This window comes from Amblyomma mixtum, chromosome 7, assembly GCF_055824585.1.
Source record: "Amblyomma mixtum isolate Tamu chromosome 7, ASM5582458v1, whole genome shotgun sequence".
In the NCBI taxonomy this organism is placed as follows: Eukaryota; Metazoa; Arthropoda; class Arachnida; order Ixodida; family Ixodidae; genus Amblyomma; species Amblyomma mixtum.
Genome location: NC_143018.1, coordinates 28,143,172 through 28,169,950, shown reverse-complemented (window position 1 = coordinate 28,169,950; position 26,779 = coordinate 28,143,172). Strand labels below are relative to the sequence as shown.

Below are 26,779 nucleotides of genomic sequence, written 5' to 3'. Positions count from 1 at the left end.
CGTAAAAAAAAAGGAAAGAAAAAAAGTAGAAAAAAAAGGACGGCTGAGCATGGTGGCGGTTGCAACCGCCCCGTTTCAAGGGGGCGCTCCTATCCATCCATCCATCCATCCATCCATCCATCCATCCATCCATCCATCCATCCATACGTCACGGAGGAAAAGCTGCTGAGAAAATCGAGTGCCGCCAAGCAATACCTCGCGCAAAAAGACCGCGCAATATGCAACGCATTCTTGGCTTAACCAAGCTAAGCCTGGGCATTTTTTTTTTTCGGTTAATTGCGAAAAACATACCAACGTCCGTCTACGTCCGAAATAGCAACTTTACAAGAAAAATGATATTTCGGCGACGCGAGGTTGATAAAGGATATCGCCGTTTTGGAGGGAAGAAAATGTACACGAACTGACAAAGCCTTAGTGCTCCTCGTCCTCTACGTTTCAGCTTCGCGGTACAATTCTACATTGACTGTCCACTTTGGTAATAGAGCCCCAAGTAAAGATGTAAGAGGTTATATCCCAGTCGACCGCAGCGGTGGCCTATAGTCGTTTGAGCATCCGCCTCGCATGCAGGAGGTGCGGGGTTCGAACCCCAGTGCGGCCGGGTACCCACCGGCGATACAACGGGTACAAGCTTCCCCTGCAAGGTGCTCGACTTCTTTAGCGTGATATGCTTGGCAAATGGGTCTTCAGCCCCCACTTTGAGCAGAAGAAAAAACTTGTGCCAAGGCGCTCTATGGCCACAGATTCCCTTGCGACATAAAAATTCGCCATCATCATCATCTACCCCAGCCGCAAGCGCATCGATTGATGTGTTCCTCGTTTGTGCCAGAACAAGCGCGGCAGTTGGCTCGTTTCCAGATTTCGAAGGCTTTAAATTTGTAAGTGCCTCCTTCAGCGTACTTATGTCACACTAAGACATGGAAAACATGGGTACATACTTTGAACGTTCATTTTATTCCTTCGGTTGTTTACGTGCTGTAGGCGATCGCGTTTTGCTTGGTGCCTACTACAATGATTGCAGTGGCGTTAAACCTATGTGCTTAGTTTTTGTAAACATTATAGCCACCTCCCGCTACTAAAAAAAAAAAAATATGAGTGATCCTGCTACGTTGCCACAGCAGGGCATTATCCGAAGCGAGAGTCGGAACTCGCCGCGGTTGGCGCAGTTTGATACCTCTACTCAGGAAAGAGCACCTTTCCTGAGCCGTCATCCGCTTTGCAGAATAGGTTTGGTTTGGTTTGTGGGGTTTAACGTCCCAAAGCGACTGAGGCTATGAGAGATGCCGTAGTGAAGGGCTCCGGAATTTTCGACCACCTGGGGTTATTTAACGTGCACTTACATCGCACAGTACACGGGCCTCTAGAATTTCGCCTCCATAGAAATTCAACCGCCGCGGCCGGGATCGAACCCGCGTCTTTCGGGGCAGCCGAGCACCATAACCACTGAGCCACCGCGGCGGCGCTTTGCAGAATAGAAGTAGTGACATCCACAGACAGATAAACCACGTTTCGGTTAACCTTGGAAATATCACAAGGGGTGGTGCTGGGCTTCCTGTCCCTGGCTGCCGCGCATTTTGGGCAGTTTGAGGTAACAAGTTTTTTTCGTTGGAACTATTTGACATTTATGTGCAGCTGTAATGAGTGCTGTCTGAAGATCTTCAGCTGTAAATTGCTACGGCTGTTTCGACATTAAAGGTAGATTTAAGGCAATCAATAATAGACTCAAAAGTATTTCTACACCAGCAGATTACATTCTGAGACACTGCAAAGCGTTTTCATACTTTAAAACATGATTTCCTTTCAGAGAAAATGGCAAAAGACGTTTGTGACTTTTTCCTCTACATACACTCTACTGAAGGCAAAGAATACATTTAGGTTTGCTTGCGCCCAATCGTCTCGTTTTTCGTACATCAGAGAAAAATTAACCGAGTTCACCGAAAGCAACACCGCTTCACCAGCTGAATACGCGACCGCTATGCTGAAATATTTATCGATAGATGGCGCCAGCTTGTGTGCGTAGCGTTGTGCGCGTTCGTTCGTTTGCGATAGGTGCCATAGTCTGTAATTAATAATTACAAGTGCCTTTATTATACGTTGTTCCCTTATTATAGCAAGAAAACGCCGGCTAGGTGGTCATTTAGCGCACTCGTTCTTTCAGGAACATTGTTGTACCCCAGCAGTCATGTAATGCCTTACTTTTCGGCCCCTGAGTTATACAAACGCATAAGTAAATAAATAAATAAATAAATAAATAAATAAATAAATAAATAAATAAATAAAAAAAAAATTCAGGGCGATATGTAGCCCAGCGTTCGGATGCTGCGGTGTTCCTCATAGCACATTTGCGGCTTCGGAAAGTGAGCCCCGGGCATTCTATACAATGATGGCACCGTACATTATCATTCTATGTTTCATACAAACACTAGGAAATCAATGGAGTTTCCTTTAATGACAAAGGCTCGGCTAGGTTGTACTCCCATTTTTTGTGGCGTTCTCTCCTAAACATCGGCCTTACAGCGGAGCCTTTGGTCGTCTTGGCCGCCTTTTCATTGTCGCATTGCGGTCGCCTGAAGCTACCGTTTCCAATCAGTCGATTGCTTTTCTGCACCGTCCAATCCGAGCAGCGTTCCAGAGCTTGTGAACGCTCTCTCGAGATTCTGCGGTGTGCTGCGTGAAATACGTCGCCGGAAGTCGGAAGTTGCCGGGGTAGACCCAACGTCGCTGCTGGAATTTGCGACGACCTAAAATGAAAAATATTATCACGCCACGCGCACGCGCTGAGTGCTTAACAAAGACAAAATACACATGGAAGGCTCTGTTCGCCCCATAACACGCAGAACGAGACTGCAACAAACAAAAGCCCCACAGCCTCCCCGCGTTCTTGGCTGCCGTCGCGTATGAGCCAACAGCAAGATTTTTTTGACGTCTTCCTGTTCTGCGACTGTGGAAGAGACAAGGCAGAGAGTTGGGGGAGAAAGTGTCTCGTACACTATAAATCCCAGCTCTTGCATGCCTCGGAATCAAGTCGCTCGAGCTTGCTTGTGACAACTACTAACCAGAAACAGTAATACTAACAAGTACTGAAGTATTCATCAGTCCGTGTGTTTCTAGAAGGATAGTAACAATGATTGCGAACGTAAGTAGAATGCTTTATTTTTCGCAAATTCTGAGAATTGGGCTGGAAATTCAGTTGCACTAGCCAGTTCTTCCAGCTTCAATGCAAAATCAAATTATGCAATCTAATTCGTACAAATATAAAGGAATGGTTAGACCCTATACAGGCTTTCCCGGAAAATGCCAACGTCATCATGCAGTAAATAGGTGAGCGTTACGATAAATATCATGAGGATGTTGAATCGATGGCAGCGGCTAAAAGCACCAAAATTGAAGCTGCGCAATCTATAGGCGGCTATGAACTGCGAATCACGAAGAATACGTTGCGTGGCAGCGATATATATGATACGAGAGGCTTTGATATACTATTGCTACTCAATCGAAAGGCAGGCAGATAATCTGCAGTAGGCGCGAGATGTGATTGCTATTAATCTTTCTCTCTTGTTTCAGATTGCCATTGCTTGCATCTTCTCCTGCGTCTTCGCAGAAGAAGTGTACAGCAACCAGGGCTTCCTGTACGACCTCTTTCAGGGACCTCTTGTAGCAGCGGCCGCTACACCTGGCGTCTCATCCGTGGAGCCCTTCTATGTAAGGCGCTTTTGATCAAATACAATAACTGAAGAATAGCCTTCTTTTCTGATGTTATTATGGCCATAAGTCATCAAGCGCCGACAAGTCTTTAAATATTTAATCCTTCACAGCGTCGGTGAAAGGGCGGAAAATTGTTATCATGAGGAAAACTCGTGCACCCGGCCGGAAGCGCTTTCGTAACCGATTGCTCTGTACTTGATGGCTTTCCACCAATGTTGTTGTTATATTGTACAGCAGCTACAGTCTAATTACTCATAACAAGTGTTATTTTGAAGGTTGCCTACTTCATAACCTGGTTGATAAAGGACTTGCTCTTGGAAGTACATTATTTGCAGAGACCATAAAGTAGGCATTCGAAAGCTCCACTGTTTTCAAAAAAGCCCATTGCAACCAATCACGGCGCGAGAGCTTGAAACGATCTGAAAGCAAATAAGGCTTTCTGGTAGAAACATTGCGGAGGCGTCCATTAAAAGGTCTTTTTGGAGCAAGAAGATTGTTGTGAAATATTTTTGCAGTTGATGGTGTAGTGTCTGGGATGCTCAAGCCTATATACATTTTTTAACATAGTTTGTTACTAGAGTACATTTCATTATTCTTGGCTAAATATAAGGTGACAAAAAACCATTTGCAATGAACAAAAACATGCAGCCGCCGCAGCCATACAGCTTCGGCTACGACAATGTGGACGAGTACGGCACCCAGTCCTACCACAAGGAGAAAGGCGACGCCAACAACGTGAAGACTGGATCCTACGGCTACCGGGACGCCAGCGGCATCTACAGGCGGGTCACCTACGTCGCCGACGCCAACGGTTTCCGGGCCACTGTCGACACCAATGAGCCGGGCACGGCCCCCGGTTACAGCGCCGACGCCACCTACAACGCCAAACCGATCCGCGTGGCCGCAGCAGCCAAGTCGGCCTCGGCTCCACTGCCTGTCTACGCTGTGCCCCCGGCATACGCCGCTGCACACAACTTGTACGCCCTGCGTGCTCCGTGGTCTTCATAAGCCGGAATCTCGTAACGCTACAACTACATTGTATAAAGAACTTGTAAATAAATGTATGCAACTACGATCGTGCAGGCTTCCAGCCAACTTCTTGTGCTAACATTTCAGCCTTTCAAAGCCATTCTTCACAATACAGTTTCTTTAGGGGTAGGGCTGATTATAGCTCAGAAGGAAGTAGTAGTAGTGGCTATTTATTGACATTTGATATGGAAGGTAAAAGAATGTTTGCTGCCCCGGCATCTGCTATCGCGACTGGAAGCACCTGAGCTGGGGCAGCGAAATAAAGGATAGCAGGCAGAGAGTAGAAGTGAAAGAAAGGGGTGAGGGGACAGTAGAAAGGACAGGGGGAGGGGTACACTTTCAATGAATCTATTTACATATCTACATGGTAATCATATACATATATACAGGTCGCACGCGCGTGGAGATCTGGGAAATCACTGTTCAATCACACGCGCACGACACAAAGCACAAAAACAGCTGGAGTGGGGGCGTCCAGCTGTTCATCGTCCGAGGTAGCACGCGCGGAGCGTTCAGGTCACTGCACGTAACTACCTGGCGGAGAACAGACGGGACGTCAAGCCCGCCTGCTCAGAAGGAACGCATTTATAGTACTTCTCGGTCTGACAGGTATAAAGTGACAATTGTTACACAGTTACCGAGTGACGTGCGATATACTAAGCTTAGGCGCGGTGTGAACATAAGACAGGGATATTGATTTAGTTCTCTGTACTGGGATACGCCTTTGTTAAAGAAAAGAACAGCTCAATTAAAAACGGCTAGCAGCGGAAGAACAGACACTAGCAGATTCTGTGGCAGGAAAATAAAACGTATGCTTGACGATAACCCATTCGAGATAGGCTGTCCATGGTTACAGAGACATCAAGACAAGTGATCAACCACCATTCCATCTCGCTAAAATTATGTGATCCATCGATAATGCCGTAGATAAGTGATACAAATTTTGTTTATATTTGTAGATCTTTAAACGATAGTGACAGATTCTGAAACGAGGCCTTGCCTTTTTTAGGACGAGCAATAGCTTCAAAGAGCATGACCTTCATAAAAAGTTAATAGAATTGGCGCGAAGAATGCGAATTAGGAATCCTTCAGTGGTAAGCAAACCGCTCAGGTCCGAATGCGAATTTACCCACAGCCTTAAGTGGGCTACAGATTTGTTTGAAACGAATATTACCCTTAACTAGATGTTCCCAATCTTTCCGACAGTCCAACGGCTGGAACACATTATTGCTCACCCATAATTTTTCCCCTTTACTCAGAAATCTTCTTACTCCAATGAATTCTCTTGCTTCTTGCTTCCAATGAATTGCTAAGATGTAGGATGCTGTGGACATGGGCGTCCGGAGGGGGGGGCAAGGGGGGGCGGCTGCACCCCCCTGGAAAATCACTCCCTCGAACCGTGAGTGATGGCCGCACGCCAGGGGCCGTGGTGGGCTCAGCCAAAAGGGTAAAAGCAGCTCCGCTTCCACGCTTTGGGTCACATCTGCGAAATGCCGCGTCCGGGCACGCGTCTTTATGCCGTTTTCAAACCACGCCATCGTTAGCTCTGTTGAAGGCAGACCTGTTGCAGACATACAGCGGCACCGGCGAGCATGTGTTTCAAGCCGTCTTGAAATGGGTGCCTGTTTCTTTGATCTCTAGACAGATAGCGACACGGAGGCAGACAGTGCACAGTGCATCTTGTTTTCGCCTTCGTTATGCCGGCCACCGATGAATTCTTCAGGAGGGAAAGACAAATCAGCCGTGTCCACCCCCGCTTTGTCGGGCTGCTCATGGGCAAGCGGGCGATCAGTTGGCGCCGCCGCCGCTCGCTGTGCCTCCGATCCACGGGAGAGCGCAGTGCGGTAGAAGCGCCGCTATCAGAATCTTCGGCAAAGGAGATTAGCATCTTTTGTTCACGGCGACGCAGTCTCCAGAGGCGCCCCCACACCAGCGTCCCTTGCGTCTTCTTCGAAAACCAGCGCCTTTGGTCAACGCAGCCCGATGGCGCCTGCCTGGCTCGCCTGTCACCTCTGGCTGGGCCTCAAATGACAACAGCGCCCGTGTACTGTGCGAGGTCAGTGCCCGGTAAAGAGACCCAGGTGGTCGACATTATCCGGAGCTCTGTACTACTCCGTTCCTCATAACCTGAGTCGTTTTGGGGCTCTGAACCCCATAAAAACACACAAAATAAATTTTCCTACCGGAGTGGCGAGTGTCCCTTCCCCTTGGAAGTCGCACGGAAGTAAGCCCTTGCACGTGTGCGCGCCTCTGTATTTGTGCTTCGGTGTTTTTAGTGGCCGTTTGTCAACGAAGCTGAGAACAACCAAGACAGTGGACGAGAAAACTACGAGCGGCGAGCAGTGTGCGTGCGGTTGCTCGACTGTGCGGATGCGCGAGCAAGATGGAGCGAGGTGTATGAAGCTGCGAGCGTGCATTTATCTTGTAAATAAGTTTTCGTTGTATGTATAGACATCTTTTGTTTTCAACGTGCGCGTTCAACCGTTTTTCCAATCAATGTGTGTGACGAGTGTGCACCGAGAGCGTGTAATGAAGCACAGAAATGAATTTATCACCCGTGTAATCACGCAATTCGCCCAGAAAAATCCGTGGAGTCTACAGTTGCTGTTCAAGGAAGACTGACTGAGTGACTGTAGTTGCGTGTTTGTGACCATATTGTGCTGTGTGCTGGTCATCAATCCGGGTGAGTCGAGAACCCGTATGCAGCAATACTGAGCACTCTTCTCCACGAAGTTACAGTATATTTTTGGATTTTTTATTAATTTTAATTGTTTCTTCGTTGATAAACTGCAATGTATCTCTCCTAGCCACACTTTAATTTGCTGTTTGTAATTTTTATTTCATGTGTGTATTTCACTTATTTTTTATTTATATATAAATAAATAAATTCATACCGCAAATAGTGCCTTTTTGCTACGAACATGCCCCCCCCCCCCCCCCCCCCTCCGGCGCCAACAACCAATGGGGCCCCCCCCTGCAAAAAATTCTGCGGACGCCCTTGGCTGTGGATGAAGTCCCAGCACTCAAAAACCTGTGCCTCGGTAGGTGCATAAGTATTCTGCTGTCATTTGGTGGCTGACAGTTTGGGCTCTAATGTGGCTTCCATACAAACTATAGATCTCGAAAGGGATTTCGTATTGTACTTAGAGGTCGTGAGAACACAAAGTGAACTGAATTTTCTCGCAAATTTCACACTTTAGGCACCGGAAAGATGAGTCACCGACAAGGTTTAGGGCAGTCATTTATTGGTTAACGCATCTCTGGCCGCGGTATCTGTGCACTCTATCTGCTTAATGAAGGGGAGGGGCTTACTGCCAATTATTGACCTAGAAATTCATTGTTTTGAAAAGTTCACGTAAACCTATAGGATGCAAGCGGGTTGGCTGTTCCGTTTTGAATAATCCATAATTTCTAATGCAATATATTTGCGTAATTACCTAGCAATCTGCATTGCCTGTTTAATCGTTGAAAGGCGCGAGTGGAACATTGCTGAGCATGACAGGTTTTTACTTATAATGTAATTAAAATCGCTTGCCACGACGAAAGATGCAACCGAGGGCCTGAAAAATTGCCGACCAGGTTGGCTTCCCGCGTGCGTAGCCCGCATGAAAATTCACCAAAAACTACAATCATATTAGTTTACATAACTACCAGAGTAGTATTAAAGATCAGGTAGCATGGTCGTGCCGGAGAGGGGATGAAGAAGGTCGGAGGCGAGGTTTAAGGGAAAGACAAGAAGAACTTTATACATGGGAATTTACATATATACAAACAGCAACTGAGGGAACGTCTCAGTGAGAGAGTCTCAAAACGAGGAGCAAAGCTACATGTCGATGAGCTCAGATGGTCAGGAGCTACTCGGCCGTCCAAGGCGCCGAGTTTTATATCCTTCCTTGTCCCTGGGCTCCCTAGATGGGGGCGGGCTTGTCGGGAAAGGAGGGTCCTGAAAGTTCACTGTGGCACCCACACACACACACACACACTCAATAGGGAACACGTCCCCGTCACGTGTTGGGAGAGAAGGATGCACTCTGCGTCGCGCAGATTCTGGAATGCTCTCGAACAGCATTCCTGCGCCTTTCATGTGGTCGCACGTGCTCGGGGTAGGGGAAACGGTCGATGACCACTTCTCCCTGGAAGACGGCTGCTGCTGTCAACTTGATGTGCCCCTTGGAATGTCTAGTAATGCGAACCGTGGCAGCTAACTTCTTTCTGTACTGCAGAGCTGGCTGGCCAAATGCGGGGTGGATGACTGACGCCGCTTCCGTGGCTAATTCAGGCGTTGACCCCGCATGCCTTTCGTGACTCATCGGCATTCCGCTGCAACCGCGCCGATTTTCTTCTCGCGATGAAGGCGAAACGTAACAGACTGCCCCGCCGGGAGAAGGAGATCCCGATGGACAGGGGACTGCATCCGCTGTCTGGAGGGATGTCGCTCGAGGCTGCTTTTAACTGGAGTCGGTCATCTCTCGTTGCTTCTTGAGCCCAGCGCACCTCGAAGTCTTCCTTCGCACGTTCAGGTTCACAAAGGGCACTGCAACGTGACTTCAAAATGAGCGGTTCCCTGCTAGCGTTAGAACTACGCCGAAAACCCAACCGGTCAGTCAGCAAGCACGACACAATCCACACTAAGCAATGCCAGGCTCTTTCCCTCTTATTCAGTCATTTAATCCTTTAATCCCTGGGAGTAGTCCAGCAGCACTCATTGTCCACAAATCCGAACATTACACTGCAAAACCCGTCTCACTTTGAAACAAAAAAGCAAAACAATATGTTCAAAAGCCTATATCAGGAAAAAAAACACCAGTAAGCAGCAACTTCGAGGCTGATTCTTGCGCTAGGGACTTCGACTCAAGCCATCGGCGTTACCGTTGAGACTCCCCTTTTTGTAACGCACCTCAAAAGAATATTGTTGCAATACGAGGCTCCAGCGGAGGAGGCGGCCATTTTTGGAAGAGGTTATCTGCAGCCATTGGAGAGGGCAATGATCCGTCTCTATGATAAACCTCGAGCCGGCAAGGTAGCACGACAATTTCTGAACGGCCCATACGAGACACGCGCATTCTTTCTCGGTGGCGCTGTACGCCTGCTCACGGCTGGTCAGCTTACGACTAGCATACAGGACAGGGTGCTCCTCTTCTCCATTTTCCTTCTGGCACAACACAACGCCCATGCCCCGCTCACTAGCATCGCACTGAACCACGAAACCTTTAGAGTAGTCAGGCGATCGTAGCACAGGCTGACTCGTTAGAGCGCTCTTTAGGGTGCTAAAGGCTGTTTCCATTTTTTCGTCCCAGGCGACTGTTTGTGGCTCTGTTTTCCTGAGAGCATCCGTCAAGGGACTCGCGATATCAGAATACCTGGAGATGTACCTCTGATAGTAGCCGGCGACACCCAAGAAAGACCGGATATCAGTCTTTGTGCGCGGCTGCGGGAAGTCTCGTATCGCGGCTACCTTTAGTTCCGAAGGGCGGCGACGGCCCTGGCCAATCACGTGACCGAGGTAGACAACCTCGGCCTGTGCCAACTGGCACTTAGGAGCCTTGACCGTCAAGCTCGCGTCGCGCAGGCGGGTTAAAACTGCCCGCAAGTGTGCCTTATGCTCAGGCCACGATGCGGAAAATATTGCTACATCGTCTAAATACGGCAAAGCGAACTCTTCCTGTCCCCGCAACACTTTGTCCATGAGGCTAGAAAAGCAGTACGGCGCATTCTTTAAACCAAAACTCAAAACTTTAGGACGGAATGTTCCCATTGGTGAAATGAACGCCGCATATCTACTAGCCTGCTCTGTAAGGGGAACCTGCCAGTAACCCCTGACTAGGTCTAGTGTGGAGATAAACTGAGCGTTACTAACTTTCTCGATGCGCTCCTCGATGTTTGGAATCGGATAAATTTGATCCTTAGTGATGGAATTAAGCTTGCGGTAATCGACGCAAGGACGAGGGTCCTTGCCCGGTACCTCCACTAAAATCAAAGGGGAGGTATAATCACTCTCACAAGCCTCAATAACATCCAGCTCAAGCATTTTCTTTACCTCAGCTTCCATAATATCGCGCTGGCGCGGCGGCACCCGGTACGCCTTGGACCGTACCGGCTCTGCCGAGTTAAGTTCTATGTCATGAGTAAGCACGGAAGTCCTACCTGGCCTATCAGAGAACTGACCTCGAAACTCTTGCAAGAGCTCGTGCAGCTCGGTTTTCTGCTCAGGCGATAGCGGTGCTTTCAATACCAAGTCACTAATTACTTGTTCAGTGCCTTCCCTGTTCGTCACTGAACCCAATCCCGGAAGCTCGACCGGAAGCTCTTCGGGAGCGTTTACCATCATACACACCACTGCTTCCCGTTGTCTATATGGTTTGAGCAGATTACAGTGGTAAACCTGCTGTACTTTACGTTTTCCTGGTAGGTTCACTACGTAGTTAACGTCCGACAGTTTTTGCACAATCCGTGCCGGACCCTCCCACTGCACATCGAGCCTGTTTTTCAGCGATGTCCGTAAAATCATTACGTCATCGCCCACCTCAAAACGACGGGCCCTTGCTGTCCGATCATAATAAACTTTGGCCCTCTGCTGGGCTTTTCTCAGTGCTTCACCTGACAACTCCTGTGCCCTTTTTAAACGTTCGAGCAGCCCCAGTACGTACTCCACCACGACTGGGTCGTCGCCCCGGCCTTCCCACGATTCACGAAGCATGCGTAGCGGAGACCGCAGCGTGCGACCATACACAAGCTCAGCTGGCGAAAACCCCGTAGCCTCATGGGGCGCGGTTCTCAATGCAAACATCGCTGCAGGCAAGCATAGCTCCCAGTCTGTTTTCTTTTCAAAACACAACGCTCTCAATACCCGCTTCATGACGGAGTGGAGCTTCTCAATGGAGTTCGATTGGGGATGGTACACGGAGCTATGTAAAAGCTTTATTCCACACCTTTTTAGAAAGGCCGTGGTCAAAGCGCTTGTAAACACCGTGCCCTGGTCTGACTGGATTTCCGCAGGAAAACCAACCCGCGCGAATATGGACAGTAGTGCATTAACAATCTCAACCGAGCTGAGTTCTTTAAGCGGTACGGCCTCGGGGAACTTTGTTGCTGGGCAGATCACAGTCAAAATGTGTTTGTAGCCTGAGGTCGTTACCGGCAGTGGTCCTACTGTGTCAATAACGAGTCGTCTAAAGGGCTCCGTAATGATAGGCACCAACTTCAACGGCGCTCGCGCTTTGTCCCCAGGTTTGCCCACACGCTGACAGGTGTCACATGTCCTTACGAACAGTTCTGCGTCACGAAAACACCCCGGCCAATAATATTCTTGCAAAAGACGGTCCTTAGTCTTTTTAACTCCTAGGTGCCCGGACCACGAACCTCCATGAGACATGCGCAACAAATCCTGACGATAGCGCTGAGGCACGACGAGCTGATCGAACTCAACTCCCCTGCGGTCGAGATACTTGCGGTACAGGATCCTACTTCTTTCTACAAAACGGACATTTTTCTGGGCGATCCCTTCTCTCACATTGCAGCGGATATTCTCTAGGCTGCGGTCCTTTTTTTGCTCTGCTATCAGATCACAACTGCGGACTTCTAGTAACCTATTAAGTCCCTCTGACGTAGGCGCGATGAGCAGGTCCGCAGGTAGTTCCTCTAATTTTTCGGTGTCCGGCATTCTCTCTGGCACATCCGATGCCTTCAACGTTTCAGGCTCCTTTCTACACAGTGCAGATATGCTCTCAATCTCGGTGTGCTGTATCTCCGACCCTTTTCCACTGTTCGGCAGCGTCGCCTCCGCAACTACCGCCTTTGCAGCTAGCTCCAGAGCTCTCGATCTAGTTAAGGCCTGAACACTAGCCTCACCAAACAAAAGTCCCTTTTCGCGCAAGAGTTGATCGGACCTGTTTGAGAATAGGTACGGGTACTGAGGGGGGAGCATAGATGACACCGCGGCCTCTGTCTCAAGTGCGCCGAAAGGTCCTTCAATACGCACTTTTGCTACGGGCAAACACACGCTGTGTGCTTCTACGGCTTGTTTGATCCACGCGCACTCGCCCGTGAACATATCGGGTTCTACGTACGAGGGGTGAACCACATCCATCGTCGCCGCAGAATCCCGAAGAACTCGGCACTCTTTCCCGTTCACAACGAGGTCTCGTATGTACGGCTCGAGAAGCTTCATGTTTTCGTCGCCACTGCATACTGACAAAAGCACGAGCTTTGTTTTCGCTTCGGGACACTGCGCCGAAAAGTGTCCCGGCTTCTGGCAAGTATAACACACGCGCGGCTGCCTTGCCTCGAACCTCTTTCTGCGTTCGGCTTCCGCCGTCTCTTTGCGCTCGGACGGACCGTTTTCACTCTGGTCCGCACCACGTTTGCCCTCCTTTATTCTAATGGGCGTGAACTTCGGCCTCTCGAACTTCGAGCCGAATTCACTCTTTTGACCGTCCTTAGCTCCGCGAGCCCGACGAGTCACAAACTCCTCTGCCAGCTCGGCGGCTCTCGCCACCGTACTGACGTCTGGCCTGTCCAAGACCCAGTACCGAACGTTCTCCGGTAACCGTCTATAAAACTGTTCCAGCCCGAAACACTGCAGAACCTTCTCGTGATTACCAAAGGCCTTCTCCTCTTTGAGCCATTCCTGCATGTTTGACATAAGTTTGTAGGCGAAATCCGGATACGACTCATTTTTGTCTTTCTCAGTTTCGCGAAAGTTCCGACGGAACGCTTCCGCTGACAGCCTGTACTTTTTTAGCAGACTCGACTTCACATGATCAAAATCCTCTGCCTCCTCTTTCTTCAGGCGAGCGATTACGTCGGCCGCCTCAGCGGGCAACAAAGTGAGCAAGCGCCGTGGCCATGTTTCCCGAGAAAACCCCTGCTGCTCGCACGTTCGCTCGAAGTGAACAAGGAACAAACCAATGTCCTCTCCAGTCTTAAACGACCGCATCAAGTCAGTCATTTTGTACAATACCCGCTCTCCTGCACTGTGTGCCTGACCTCCACTACGAGCGCGTTCCATCTCTATTTCGAGACGCTTCATTTCCAAAGCGTGTTGACGCTCCCGTTCCTCTTTCTCTTGTTTTTGTTTACGTTCAAGTTCCTCTTTCTCTTGTTTCTGTTTACGTTCAAGTTCCTCCTGTTCTCTTTGTTCTTTACGTTCCTTCTCCTCAATGGTCTCAAGGCATTCCGCGAGCTCATCATCTTCAGCCTCCAACGCAAGAATAGCCTTCAGCAGCTCTGGTTTTCTGAGTTTGTCTGAGACATCCAGACCCAACTCTCTTGCAAGTTCCAGTAACTTCGGTTTGCGTAACGATTTCAGATCCATGGCCGCTCAGAGTGCTGCTTTCTCTACTGCCCCTATTGTCTTGCCGCACTAACCCGGCCGCAACGACAATCCCAATTACCAGCTCTGTTTCTGACACTTAACAAAAGCCTGGCAAAACTTAGTAGAGGAAAGTCCCGCACTCACCAAACTTCGCAGCCAAGAATCCAGCGCAGTCGTTCCGCTGCAGGCAACCAGTCATCACACAGGGCTGTTGCACTGCTCCCGACTCGCCGAACTGCTGCTCAGCAAACCGTTGACCACGTCTCTCCGCTGGCGTCCGTTGACTCGATTCCACCGCTGGCAACCAGTTATTAAAGATCAGGTAGCATGGTCGTGCCGGAGAGGGGATGAAGAAGGTCGGAGGCGAGGTTTAAGGGAAAGACAAGAAGAACTTTATACATGGGAATTTACATATATACAAACAGCAACTGAGGGAACGTCTCAGTGAGAGAGTCTCAAAACGAGGAGCAAAGCTACATGTCGATGAGCTCAGATGGTCAGGAGCTACTCGGCCGTCCAAGGCGCCGAGTTTTATATCCTTCCTTGTCCCTGGGCTCCCTAGATGGGGGCGGGCTTGTCGGGAAAGGAGGGTCCTGAAAGTTCACTGTGGCACCCACACACACACACACACACACTCAATAGGGAACACGTCCCCGTCACGTGTTGGGAGAGAAGGATGCACTCTGCGTCGCGCAGATTCTGGAATGCTCTCGAACAGCATTCCTGCGCCTTTCATGTGGTCGCACGTGCTCGGGGTAGGGGAAACGGTCGATGACCACTTCTCCCTGGAAGACGGCTGCTGCTGTCAACTTGATGTGCCCCTTGGAATGTCTAGTAATGCGAACCGTGGCAGCTAACTTCTTTCTGTACTGCAGAGCTGGCTGGCCAAATGCGGGGTGGATGACTGACGCCGCTTCCGTGGCTAATTCAGGCGTTGACCCCGCATGCCTTTCGTGACTCATCGGCATTCCGCTGCAACCGCGCCGATTTTCTTCTCGCGATGAAGGCGAAACGTAACAGTAGGTACCCGCTCCCGACGGGAACGAAACGAGGTGAAATGGTGAGCAAGAAGGAAGCATTAGTGAAGAACAGGTTGGAAGAAAAGGCCGCGAGAGGTGAACTACTGGTATTTCTTAGTTTACATCTCGGTTATAAAACCTGCCATATGTGTACAAGAACAAATGTACCCATATTTTCTAAAAAGCATTAACAGATGGCAGCAGAGTAAGGGTGCTGAAATTTCGCATTAAGCAAACTACAGGCTTCGTAACTGTGAGCACTGAATAAACGGCGCCAACATCCTTAGTTTCAAGGAAGAAGTGGAGATTCTCTAGGAATTGCATGGTACATTATTCTACTTCTTTACTGCTGTAATATTTAAAAGATTTAACGAAACGAGTAAGGAACGCAACTTTTGGGGGGGAGGGGGCATGTTTACCTGGCTTTGTGAAGTGACCCTAGAGGTAGATTTTGCAGTGAGGCGTCTGTTCAATACAATGCTTCGAAGAACACATTGTCATCAATTTCAAACATTACCCGACAGCCGGCATTCTGCTTCTTGCACCAAGCGTTTGCACTCTTCCCGTGTCTTGCCGGAAACAGCTGCCACGGCATCCAGAAGCGAGTCACAAGTGGAAAGAAGAGAAAAAGCTTGCATCGACTCGACATCCACACAGGAGTTCAACACGCACTCTACCGCACGATTGAGAAGCGACTGATTCCTGTTGAGGGCGCACTGAAGAGGGTACGGTTTCACTGGAGAGATGTGTTCAAATTCAAAAGAAAGAAGCACAAAGTTGTTTTCTAACCCCTGAGCGAGTGAACGGATGACTTTCTTGCCAACGCCGTCGTACGACATGAACTTCAGTCGGTGCAAGGTCCGGTTCGTGCGCAGCAATTCCTGGAGTGCCTTGACATCCTGGTCAGTGTAGAGATGCTGACAAAACTCCGCTTCACGTACAGTCTTGTTCCGGGCAAGGCCACGGATAATCTCGGTCACAACGTTGTACCGTCGAGTGACTGGACCTAGAGTAAACTTCTTCAGCACATTAGTGGTCTCCAGAAAGGAGACGAAACCTTTCACACACTCTGGTGCAAATGTGCCGGGACAAGTAATCACCAGCTCCGTAAGCGAAGCACAGCTGACAAGTGCCGAGTGACACCACCTTGCAACGCTGCTAGAATCGGCGTTCACTGTCCAGGAGATGCACAGTCGAGAGCAGCTGTGATCATCTTGCGGCATGCACGCCACCCAATGGTCAAGGCCACGTGTGTTCCATGACACATCAAGACGCGTACACACGCTTGGTGTCAGAGCAAAAGACGGTGTCCATTCTTCAGAAAGGTAAATGTTCCCTAGACGCACACACTCTACAGTGTTGTTTCGTGCAAGAGATTTCACGAAGGTTGACAAAATGCCCTTATTCAATATGCAGTTGGACACATCGAGGCGCTTTAAAGAAGCGTTCACGTGCAGAGCCTTAGCTAGTGCTTGTGCTCCGAGGTTCCTGATCGGATTGTCTGAAAGATAGAGCTCTTCGAGTGCTGTGTTTTCCCGCAAAATTTCTGCTATGACAATTGCACAGCTGCTTGTAATGAATGTTTGGACGAGCTTTAGGCACTTGAGGCTGCTGTTCGTCCGCAATGCCTGCAAGCCTTCCCACATTGTATTGTGCGACTTACCCTCTGCATATAGGAGTGACAGTTCCTCAAGAATAGTGTTGTGTTTTAGAGAGGTAAGGATGGTACCAACAACATCTGCGGCCAGATAGCACACAGACAACTTCCGTAGTGTCATGTTCTCCTCCAAAGCCGTCGCAAGAAGAGCAGCGCTTGAAGGCGACATTAGAGACCCTTGCATTTTAAGAACATTCAAGGAAGAAGAATTGCCTACAGCGCGTAACAGCTTCGACGCAGTTCTCTTTGACATGCCGTTCCACTCGGCCAAGCGATCCACTTCTCGCACGGCAATGCTGGATGCCCATAGGTTTTGGATGTCTAAAGATTTGAGGCGAACCGACATACTTTCTAGGGTAGAAGCCAGTGCACTGTACACGTGCATTCTATGCCAAGCATTCCCCATAATAATGGTACCTATTATGACTTGCTCTAGGCCTTTGTTAACCCTTAGCGCCTTGCACAACAGCATAGGAAAGTTGGTTAGGAAAACTACTGCACCAGCGAGCTCAAGTCGCTTGATGCAGCGATGACATCTGAGAAGCCAGTACGCCAGTAGGGAGCTGTCCATACGAGAGCTGTCCGTACGAGAGCTGTCCATACGAGAGCTTTCGTAGTCCATGCAACCACTTGATACAGAGTTCATAGTAAATGCACCAGGTGTGTGTTCCACGACTTGCACTGAGACTGTGCAGAGAACTCTGTTCAGATCAGGCAGGTGCCAGGCCAGCCAGCACGTAGTACGATTCCCAGTGCCGCCGCAAGGTGTGTTGAGGTCCACGCCGCGATCATTGAATGCGGCTAACAAACTCTTGATTTTGCTAGCCATCCGTGACGAATCCAGACAAGGTATTTCCCTTTCAATGCTGCCAAGATCATTTTACGCCATCTTCATGACGTTCTTCTGGAATGAAAGCAAGCAGAGTGACTTCAACTATCAAGTCACGTCATCAAAAGAAAGAACATGATGAGAAAACAGCGCTTTCACATGGGGCTCGAGATGAGGACACAACACGTTAGCGAATTTGAGCTAGGTTGCCAAACTGCACATTTCTGCCAGGTTTGGAAAACGAGGCTCATAAATCTTCACAATCTACAAAACAAAGAAGAGAAAAGAAGCTCGCCAGATGGATGCGAGCGAGCCATGCAGCTGTAACCGTGGATGTAATACGCAACACTTCCGTGTCCTCGCAAGCCCGGGCTAGCTGACCAAGCTCTAGGCTGAAACTCTCGCATAAGAGATTGGTCATCTCCTTGGGAGTATCTGCTGGTGATAGCAGATCGGTATCTCTCCTGGTTCCTCCTCCTTCTTTGTCTTATGTTCACTCGGATGCGCTACGAATAACAGTTGCAAGTTATACTTCTCCCGTCTGTTTTTGCTCGGCGCTGTCTGTTTTGGCGCTAAGTCGTTTGGCTCTTTCCTCGTTGGCATTGCATAACCCTCCTTGCAGCGCCGCCCCTCCTCCTCCGCTCTAAAGTGCGTTCGTCGTATTTTCCCGTGTTCGATTGTTTACTGGATGATTCTATTGCACTGATCTGTGCACCTTGTTTTGAATTATTCGTAGCGGCGACTTGGGTTTTCTTATAATGTTGGCACTCCTTACTTTGTACCAGAGGAAAATAAAGTTGTATGCAGTTGACCTACTGCTTGCCACTGTCCTAGAAGGAATGAATGCAGCTCTGAAAAAGTCTACAGAGAGAATACTGATGCTGCAACTAGTTTGTTTCATTCGCGCTGCATTTGTTCAAACATAAATTAATTTCTTGCCTTTTCCCTCGAATGCCGAATACAAGACTTATCCGGTAATTGCTGAGCGTGCTAACGTTTTCGCGGTATGAGCGTAAGTTCAGTCCGGGGAAACCCAAGTCGCAGCTACGAATATTTCAAACAAGGTGCACAGGTCAGTGCAAAACAAACATCCAATAAACAAACGAAAACGGGAAAATACGACGAACACACTCTTAGAGCGGAGGAGGAAGGGCGCCGCTGCGAGAAGGGTTATGCAACGCCAACAAGGAAAGATCCAGTCCTTTTACGAAAATATGTAGCAGCTAGTCCGCCAGTAAGCATTACTAAAACGCATTTTGACAGGCCATCAAACCTATTGTTAGCAGACACACGTAACGCAAAATTTGTGAGCATTGGCCAACAAGCGCCGTACTAGAGTAGGACCAAATAACCTGATCTTGTGATTTGAATATATTCAAAACACTCGGGCTTTTTTTTTATTGCAAGCGGAGGTTGCCGTATACACACAACGGCCAGCGCTGCTGAGGGCTCATTCTTTGGTGAGTCGAAACGCTCAATACTATTTATATTCACCGGTTGCTTCAGAGGTATTTAAAACGGCACTTAGCGGCGGAGAATGTAGCACTGACGTCCTCGGACGAAGGGAAAATGCCAAAACAGATCAGACCGGAAAACAAAACTGGAAAACGTTGCAAGCACAGTTTTAAGGTGCGTGTTGCGTAAATGCGGCAGAGAATAATGAAACCAGAGCTCAGTTCTTGACAGTTATCACGGCAAAACACGGCGTCAAGTAGTGCGCACGAGTGAAAAAAATTGGCAGTGGCTTAGCTCTGGTTAAGCCTGGATATACAAGCGAAAAGCTGCATTTATGCTTTGCTTGACGTCATGGCTGTCGCAGTTCGCGCACAATGCACTGGGAGAACCACGATAACGGTGTAGGCATACGCGTTATATAGCCCTCCTTCCGCACGCGTAGTAACTGTGGTAAACACGCGGCTCCAAGTAGCGTCATACGAGGAAGCCGAGCGCGCGTCGATGCACACTCGGTAAACACGCGCAAAGCGCGCGAACGAAGGCGAAGGTCGACCGGCGGAGCAGCGCTCGGCGGCGGCTCCGCCGCCACCTGCGCCTCTTGAGTGACAGCGCTGACAGGGCTGTGTTGTCCGTTTCTTTCTCTGCTCTCTTCTTTGGCTTTCGGCTCGCGCTGGTTCAAATCAAACAATGAATAACCAACTCGCCCATCAGCTTGTGCTTTCAAGCTTCATTTCTAGTACAAAAGGCCCTGTTTTTTCGTCTTGGTTATCAGCGCTGTGTTGTCCGTTTCTTTCTCTGCTCTCTTCTTTGGCTTTCGGCCTTGCGCTGCTTCAAATCAAACAATGAATAACCAACTCGCCCATCAGCTTGTGCTTTCAAGCTTCATTGTTATTTTGTGTTCACCAGTGATTCTTTCTGACACGCATTCCGTGAGTGCACTGTTTGAACTTACAATTCATTCGTCCTCCTGCTATGGTCCCAGAAGCAGTATTTAAAAATAAACAAAAAAATTATTCCCATTTTTTTTTCTTCAAGTTTAAAACCTTGAGTGACAGATTTTTTCTGTGATATCTTTTTTTGCGTTCATTTAACATGGTCGCGAAACCATTAGTTCATACAGCTCACCATTTTTCCAGATACAAAATTTACCGCTGCTTAAAAAATATACATACAAAATATTAATACGGAACTCAGCAAACAATACCCAGCAGTTCTAAAAAAAGCATTTCTCAACGGTAAAGAGTTCATTAACGCATTGTAAGATTTCACGATAGCAGTCTATACATATCTCCGCATACTTTTCGCCTGCAGGTCTGCATTTTTTTTTTGCTATTAACGTAATTGATAGTGCGGAAAACGTTCCCCCCATTGCTTTTTCTATGGCAGTCTTAACTACTCGATGCGAGCGATGGAAAAAAATTAGATTTCGCTACGCATCAGAAGAATGCGCCATTACCTTCAATATTTCCGCAATAGAATCTTACAATAGCCCGTTATTGAAATTTTTGGTCCAAGAATGTTGGGCATGCGATTCTGGAAAGGGCTATTGGGCCATCGTTTGGTGTCGAAGGATCCACTTCACGCAGCTTGAAGTAACTACACTCCTCGTGTTTCGAATTCTCCCGCTGCTGGCTCGCCGTCCTTTTTGAAATGCTCATCGCTCCAACACTCCTCCGAGTCCCCCCTCGCTTCGATGCGACGCGCTTTCGGGCTTACATGCATTTCTGGAAGGCGCGGTCGGTCCCCGATCCACCCTGAGCTGGCGCAGCCACTCCGCTACGACCCCATAAGCCTCGTTTACATGAACCCGACAGCGGCGGGTCGAGTCAGGGGATCGAGTTTAGCAAGGTCAGCCCAACTCGACGACTGCGTATTTGCATGAATTTGATTTTAGCGAGTCGAGAGAGGTTCAACTGAAGCGACACGACGTGTCGAGCAGCACAGCGGGAAAGGGCAATGGCGGCCTCCAAGATCTCGACATGGCATCGCTGTCTGGCAGGCGCGGCGGCCAAACGGAAAACAGGTTCGCATTTATCCTCTCCCCTCTCGCTAACCCGACTCTTCCGACTCAAAAGGCGGGTCAAGCGAGTTGATCAGGCCTAAGTAGTAAAGACGAAAACCGGTCTCGCTGCTACTCTGCCGGAGCCACGTAAACCTGGCTACTGTCACAAAAGCTGGCTGTTGGCAGCCATCTCTCTGTCTATCCCCCAGTCCTACGGTAAAAATATCGGTGACCGCATCGTCAGAGCTACTAAAACAGCACTTTAGAAGGGAGGGTGGTAAGGACCGCATGTCAGAGGCAAGGCAGCCGGATAAACCTAAACAAGATTAGAAAAGGTGCTTCGTATGGCACTGTTGATTTCGTTGTTTTTTTTTTTTTTTTGCATCAGTAGAGCCCTGGGTCGGAGGTTGTCTCCAACCTCAAGGGTTGCGGGAACGTCACATGAGTGAGGATTTTATTAGTCATTAGAACATTAGGGCGGGCTCAATAAATGAGAACTCGCGCTTATTTTTTTGTGAAAGGTTTAAAGAAGCAAGAAAACGCGGTAAATGATAGTCCCTGCCAGGCCACTATAGTTTAGGTAGGGGATCCATACTTGGCACGTAATTCTAGAACACCTAGGCTTTAGCTAAAACTATCAATGGATAAGGACGATCCTACAGAGTAATTTCTAAGTGAGAGTGGTCTTAATTCAGTCTGTGTATATGACTTTGTGTCTGCGCTCCTGCAACTTGTAGTTTGATTACTGTGAATTTTGTAAATACATATCTCCATTTACTGCTTAAGCTCTCCCCTGTCTTTACGCAGTAGCGATTGTGGCTCAGCTCGAGCCAATGGGCAGGCCCCTGCACTTTCCGTTTCATCCTTCTTTCTGCAGTAGCAGCAACATGTAACTGGCTAAAATTTTGGTGCTCGGCTTGCTGCGTGCGTCCTACGGCCGTGTCATAACAACCCCCAATTTTTCTTGCCACCGCTGGGATTTTCTGTACCATCTGCGAGTACGCACACTAATACAAAGACTGACACACGCCGCCTGCTTTTCTCGTAATTGACAACTTGCAAAATTGTAGGAAAGCTGACTTACAGGAAAATGTTTTCCAAGCAAAAACCCTCGTTCACAGACACGTTTTCTCTTCCTGCCCTGCTGACTGAAGGGCTTAGCGCGAGGGGACGAGATGAGTCAGCAGCCCTACACTGTATCCTTCTTCGAAAAGGTGTGCGGGGCTGCCCCCCATATCTGCGTGATCCTGAAACCCCTCCGGACATGACCAGCTTTCGAGATTAAGTGCAAAGGAAAGTTGTGCGAAGGTTAAAATGACGCATTCCCTTGACGAGTTCCTGTCTCGACTTGCTCCTCGCGTTCGCGTCCCGGCTACAGATAAAGGGACATCTCTTCCGTCCCTTATCGAAGAAGATTGCGAGATTGCCGTCTGCGAACAACGGTTTTTGGTTGGAAAATTGTAGAGGGCACTCGTAATTCTGCAAGTTGTCAATTGGGCTAGTAAGGCTTTCGCATAGTATATAAGTGAAATGCGCAACAACTTAGACAGGACACAGAAAGAAACACATACAACAGTTCACGAGTGCAACTGCCAACTGTTTAATGGGGTGAAACAACAACAGCATATATACAGAAAAGCAGCGCATGCGTAAAGGTAGAGCAGGCACACACATCACAAAGACCGCAATTTTATACAAACGAATCAAGATATGAAACTTCAGCATCATAGATCTGCAACGAAGCATCACTTACACGGCTACGGGAGCATGCAAAAAATGTTGACAATAATGATAAAAAATCAAACCTTGTAAGGCACATTTCTTCCTGCAAGTGTAGGGCAAGATTTGAGATGACAAAGATTCTAGGCAGGAGTACCAATGTAAAAGCCCGGCTTGTCTTAGAGGCATTCCATGTTAAAAAAAACAATCTGATCGCCGTGTAAGTGATGCTTCGTTGCAGACCTATGATGCTGAAGTTTCTTATCTTGATTCGTTTGTATAAAATTGCGGTCTTTGTGATGTGTGTGCCTGCTCTACCTTTACGCATGCGCTGCTTTTCTGTATATATGCTGTTGTTGTTTCACCCCATTAAACAGTTTGTAGTTGCGCTCGTGAACTGTTGTATGTGTTTCTTTCTGTGTCCTGTCTAAGTTGTTGCGCATTTCACTTATATACTATGCAGAACCAACTAGCCCGACAGCACGCTCTTCTGAAGGCTTTCGCCTTAAAATTACTTCGGCCGTAGGTTGCAGTGACGATTCCTAAAAAATGTTGTTACCAGAATGTAGACAAGGGTGCTTTTATAGCCTAAAAGTGTGTTTTTGCGTATAAAGACGTTGAGAGCGATAATGGTATCTGCACCGACTACGATAACACAGCGGCGGCTCCCGCATTTCCGATGCCAGCTCATGAACCTGCGCCTGTTACCGCCGTGAGCTTTTACCTGTCTGACAAAAGAACATGTCCCTTTGCATTCCGACCAGGAAGAAGAAGTTGCCATTGCTGAGCTCAGTAGATGGCGGTGAAAACATTAGCTCAGTAGCAGCGTATGAAGCGCCTTGAAACTTACACATTTCCACGAATAGGTTTAGTGCTTTTTGAGCAAACGAAATGACGAAGTAACTCTCTCACTTCTCGGCGGACAACTCAACCGCGTCATAAGGGAAGGGGTGGGGGCGAAAGTAGAAAGAAAGAAAAGGATGCCATAGTGGGGGCCTCAGGAATAAGTTTGACCACCCGGGGATCTTAATTTAACGTGCATTGATTGACATCACACAGCACACGGACTCGTTTTGCGTTTCGCCTCAATCGAAACGCGGCCGCCGTGGTCTGGTTCGAACCCGGGTGCTCCGGCTTAGGCCGACACGCAACTACATACGGATTCGTCACGCCGGTCTTGGTGGCACACAGGATTATTTCCAGCTAAAAACCTCGTCATATAATCAATTCGCGTCTTTGGAAGTTCCTACAAATATTTAGGCATTCGCTTCTTGACAACTGTAGCCGACAAAATTCCGATTCACAGAGCTAGCGTTAGGCATATGAAAAAGAAGGCTTTCTTACCGGACGACTCATGGGATCCGGCACGGAAATGCAGTCTGCAGGGAGAGCCATGACCGTCGGCAGGCAGCGAAAAGCATTCGGGCATACCGACTGGGACGGACTGAGTCGGTCAGGAGAACAAGCACGTGTGTAAAGAAGCAGAAGCGCGGTAGAAAAAAAAGGAAAGGGGGATGAGAGAATATTGGCGTGTGCAAAGGCGTGGGTCGCAAGCGAAGGCGTCGACTGCACGCTATCTTCTCTCCACCCCATGCCCCTCTCGCCCCTTGCCGGCCCCTTGCCGGCCCCCCAACGTTCCTGTTCCAGCGTGCTGCAGCCGGTTTTCCCCAACATTGGTGGGAGCGGTCTCGCTGCGTCGGGAACTTTCGAGGAAGCGACGCGTGGGTCCTTGGGAGCGTGGCAGCGTTGGCCCCGTACACCTGGGACAAGACGTTTTCGGGGTGCGAAGACCCCTACCCTTCTGACAACGTCAACTCACTGGTCTTCGCGCATCACTGTCTTCCACTCGGTTATTTCACCGTGATATAAAAAGATCGCGTGCTCATTTCCAGAAATAAGCATCGCAACTTTCACGTACAGTGGCGCCGTTTTACTCTCCAAACCGGTCTGGAGAGTTGATACCGGAAAGGCGTCCGGCTTGTTTTGGAGTCTCATGCCAAACTAATGCACTCATAGTGGCTGCGCGTTTACCATATTATTGCACTTTGGACTGCGTTTTACACACAGCAACAGATAAGTATAAAAACCATGTGCACTTGTAAGCACACAATACGCGCAGAAAAAAATGCACCAAAGAACTCGCATTTTAAGTCTACCTAATTGCTCGCACTGCACGGTCAAAGGCGAGGAAAACCTGCAGCATTGCCGCTTGATTACCACTTCAGGGAAATGATTATGAAGTTAATTAAAGGCTTTATTTGACCTACACTCTGTCTGTCTGTGATTGTTACTGAGACCCTGACTGTACTGTATATTTGCTTTTCTCATATTACTTTTTTTTTCGTCGTGGCCTGCACTCTGTGCTTTGACTGTCTGCCTGTGACTTGACTGTGCCCTGCTTTCGGTTTCCTCCTGCATTTAGTTTTGTTTTGCTTTTCACTGTTCTGCTTTTCCGTTTAAATTGTTCTTTTTTTCTTTTGAGCATTTAGCTCCTTTTCACTGAACGTGAATTGGCGTTATGCATGGCAGAGCGTCGCTGGTCCGGGCTCCCACTCTCTCTCTTTATTTTATGTTTTTTTTCTATTTTCTGAGAGGACCAATAACAAGGTTACGCAGCCAAGCGAAAGCGTGTGTTTAGCATGATTGGCTCATGGCTTTGGTTTGCTGGTTCGTCGATACTTCTGGCGATATACGGCTGAGGTTAATCTATGATCGAGATTAAGCTGATGGGATAAGTTGGCGCCGCAGATGAAAATTGATGAAGACGACGATGTGCAGTGCATATCGCGAGAGTGAGCTGCAGTTTAACACGAGATGTGATCGGCTGGGGCGATAGCATATATTGCTATCGTGCAGTGGCGTGAGAAGCTGGCCTCTTCGCGCAGCCGCGGATTCGAATCACAGTAGTGACAATATTTATTTATTTATTTCACACACAAGAAAGTTAGTTTACTTAGTTATATGGGGTTTTATGGCGTATAAGCAACTATGGCTATCATGCGCCAAACACAAGGTTAGATGATGTTATGTCAAGTGTACAGAGGTTAGATTATAATAGATTTAAAACATTGGCTTTCTTTAGAAACTTACAAACAAGTGAAAACTCGACAAGTGTTTGCTCGCCTAAAGGCAATGCGGGATGAAATGGAATGTGTTCATTGTAAAATACCGTAAAAATTTTTTTTGTAAGTTCTTCGAGACGCGAACAAGAAATTAAAATGTGATTAACTGTGAGCTCCTTACCACTTATTTCACACACAGGTTTGTCTTTTTTTGTTAATAAGAAGCTATGGGTGATGTGTGTGTGACCTATGCGTAAACGACGCTCTTTATGGCGGCTTGATTTCCATTCTTTTAAAAGGGGCTTTACAGTATGCAGCTTGTTGTTTCCTTCATTTTCCCAGGAAGCTTGCCATTTGGCTCTTAGTTTGTTACGTACTAACTTCATGTAATCCCTAGAAGGCAAATTCACTTGTTTTATTTCCATGGTTCTGGCTTGTGCAGCACACATGTCGGCTCTCTCATTGTCCCTAATACCAACGTGACTGGGAACCCAGCAAAATTTTATAACATGTTTTTGTATTGTGACCTTTACTATATTGTGTATGATGCTTCCAATCAGTGGCTCCGTGGCATTTTTGGAGTTTAATGCTGTAAGGACACTCAGTGAATCTGTATAAATGATGCTGTTTTTGATGTTTTCATTTGTTATTTTCTGTACCGCAACACAAATGGCATAACACTCAGCGGTGAAAACTGTAGCACATGAGGGCAGTCGTACTGCATTTTTATTTTTTCCTTGTATTACTGCGCTTCCAACATGAGCATGAGTTTTTGACCCATCAGTATAAAATGCAGTATAATTTCTGTATTTTTCTTGCATTGCTAGATATTCTTGTATTATATGGTCGTGTGGTGTAGAGGTTTTCCTGAGGCGTGTTAGTGTGACGTCACACACTGTGGGGAGAGTGTACCACGGTGGTAGCCCTTCGTGTCTTGGGGCAATATTTTTGATTTCATTTAGTATGTTCAGAGCATGACATTTTTCTTCGAA

At 48.1% G+C, this 26,779-nt stretch overlaps 2 protein-coding genes and 1 pseudogene across 2 annotated transcripts; 1 reads left to right on the top strand and 2 right to left on the bottom strand.

Annotated features, from left to right (window-relative positions):
• The first annotated feature begins 3,121 nt into the window (after positions 1-3,121).
• On the top strand, positions 3,122-4,716 carry LOC149335448 (uncharacterized). The gene is made up of 3 exons (XM_089553923.1): positions 3,122-3,133; positions 3,520-3,699; positions 4,351-4,716. The coding sequence occupies exons 1-3, from the start codon at positions 3,122-3,124 to the stop codon at positions 4,708-4,710; spliced, it is 552 nt and encodes a 183-aa protein (XP_089410049.1). The 3' UTR covers positions 4,711-4,716.
• A 4,852-nt stretch (positions 4,717-9,568) lies between these two features.
• LOC149335447 (uncharacterized) lies at positions 9,569-14,044 on the bottom strand. The gene is made up of 2 exons (XM_089553922.1): positions 12,091-14,044; positions 9,569-10,311 (listed from the first exon to the last, which is right to left on the bottom strand). Exons 1-2 carry the CDS (start codon positions 14,042-14,044, stop codon positions 9,569-9,571), a joined length of 2,697 nt encoding a protein of 898 aa, XP_089410048.1.
• A 1,024-nt stretch (positions 14,045-15,068) lies between these two features.
• On the bottom strand, positions 15,069-17,615 carry LOC149335446 (uncharacterized; annotated as a pseudogene).
• Between the last annotated feature and the right edge of the window lie 9,164 nt (positions 17,616-26,779).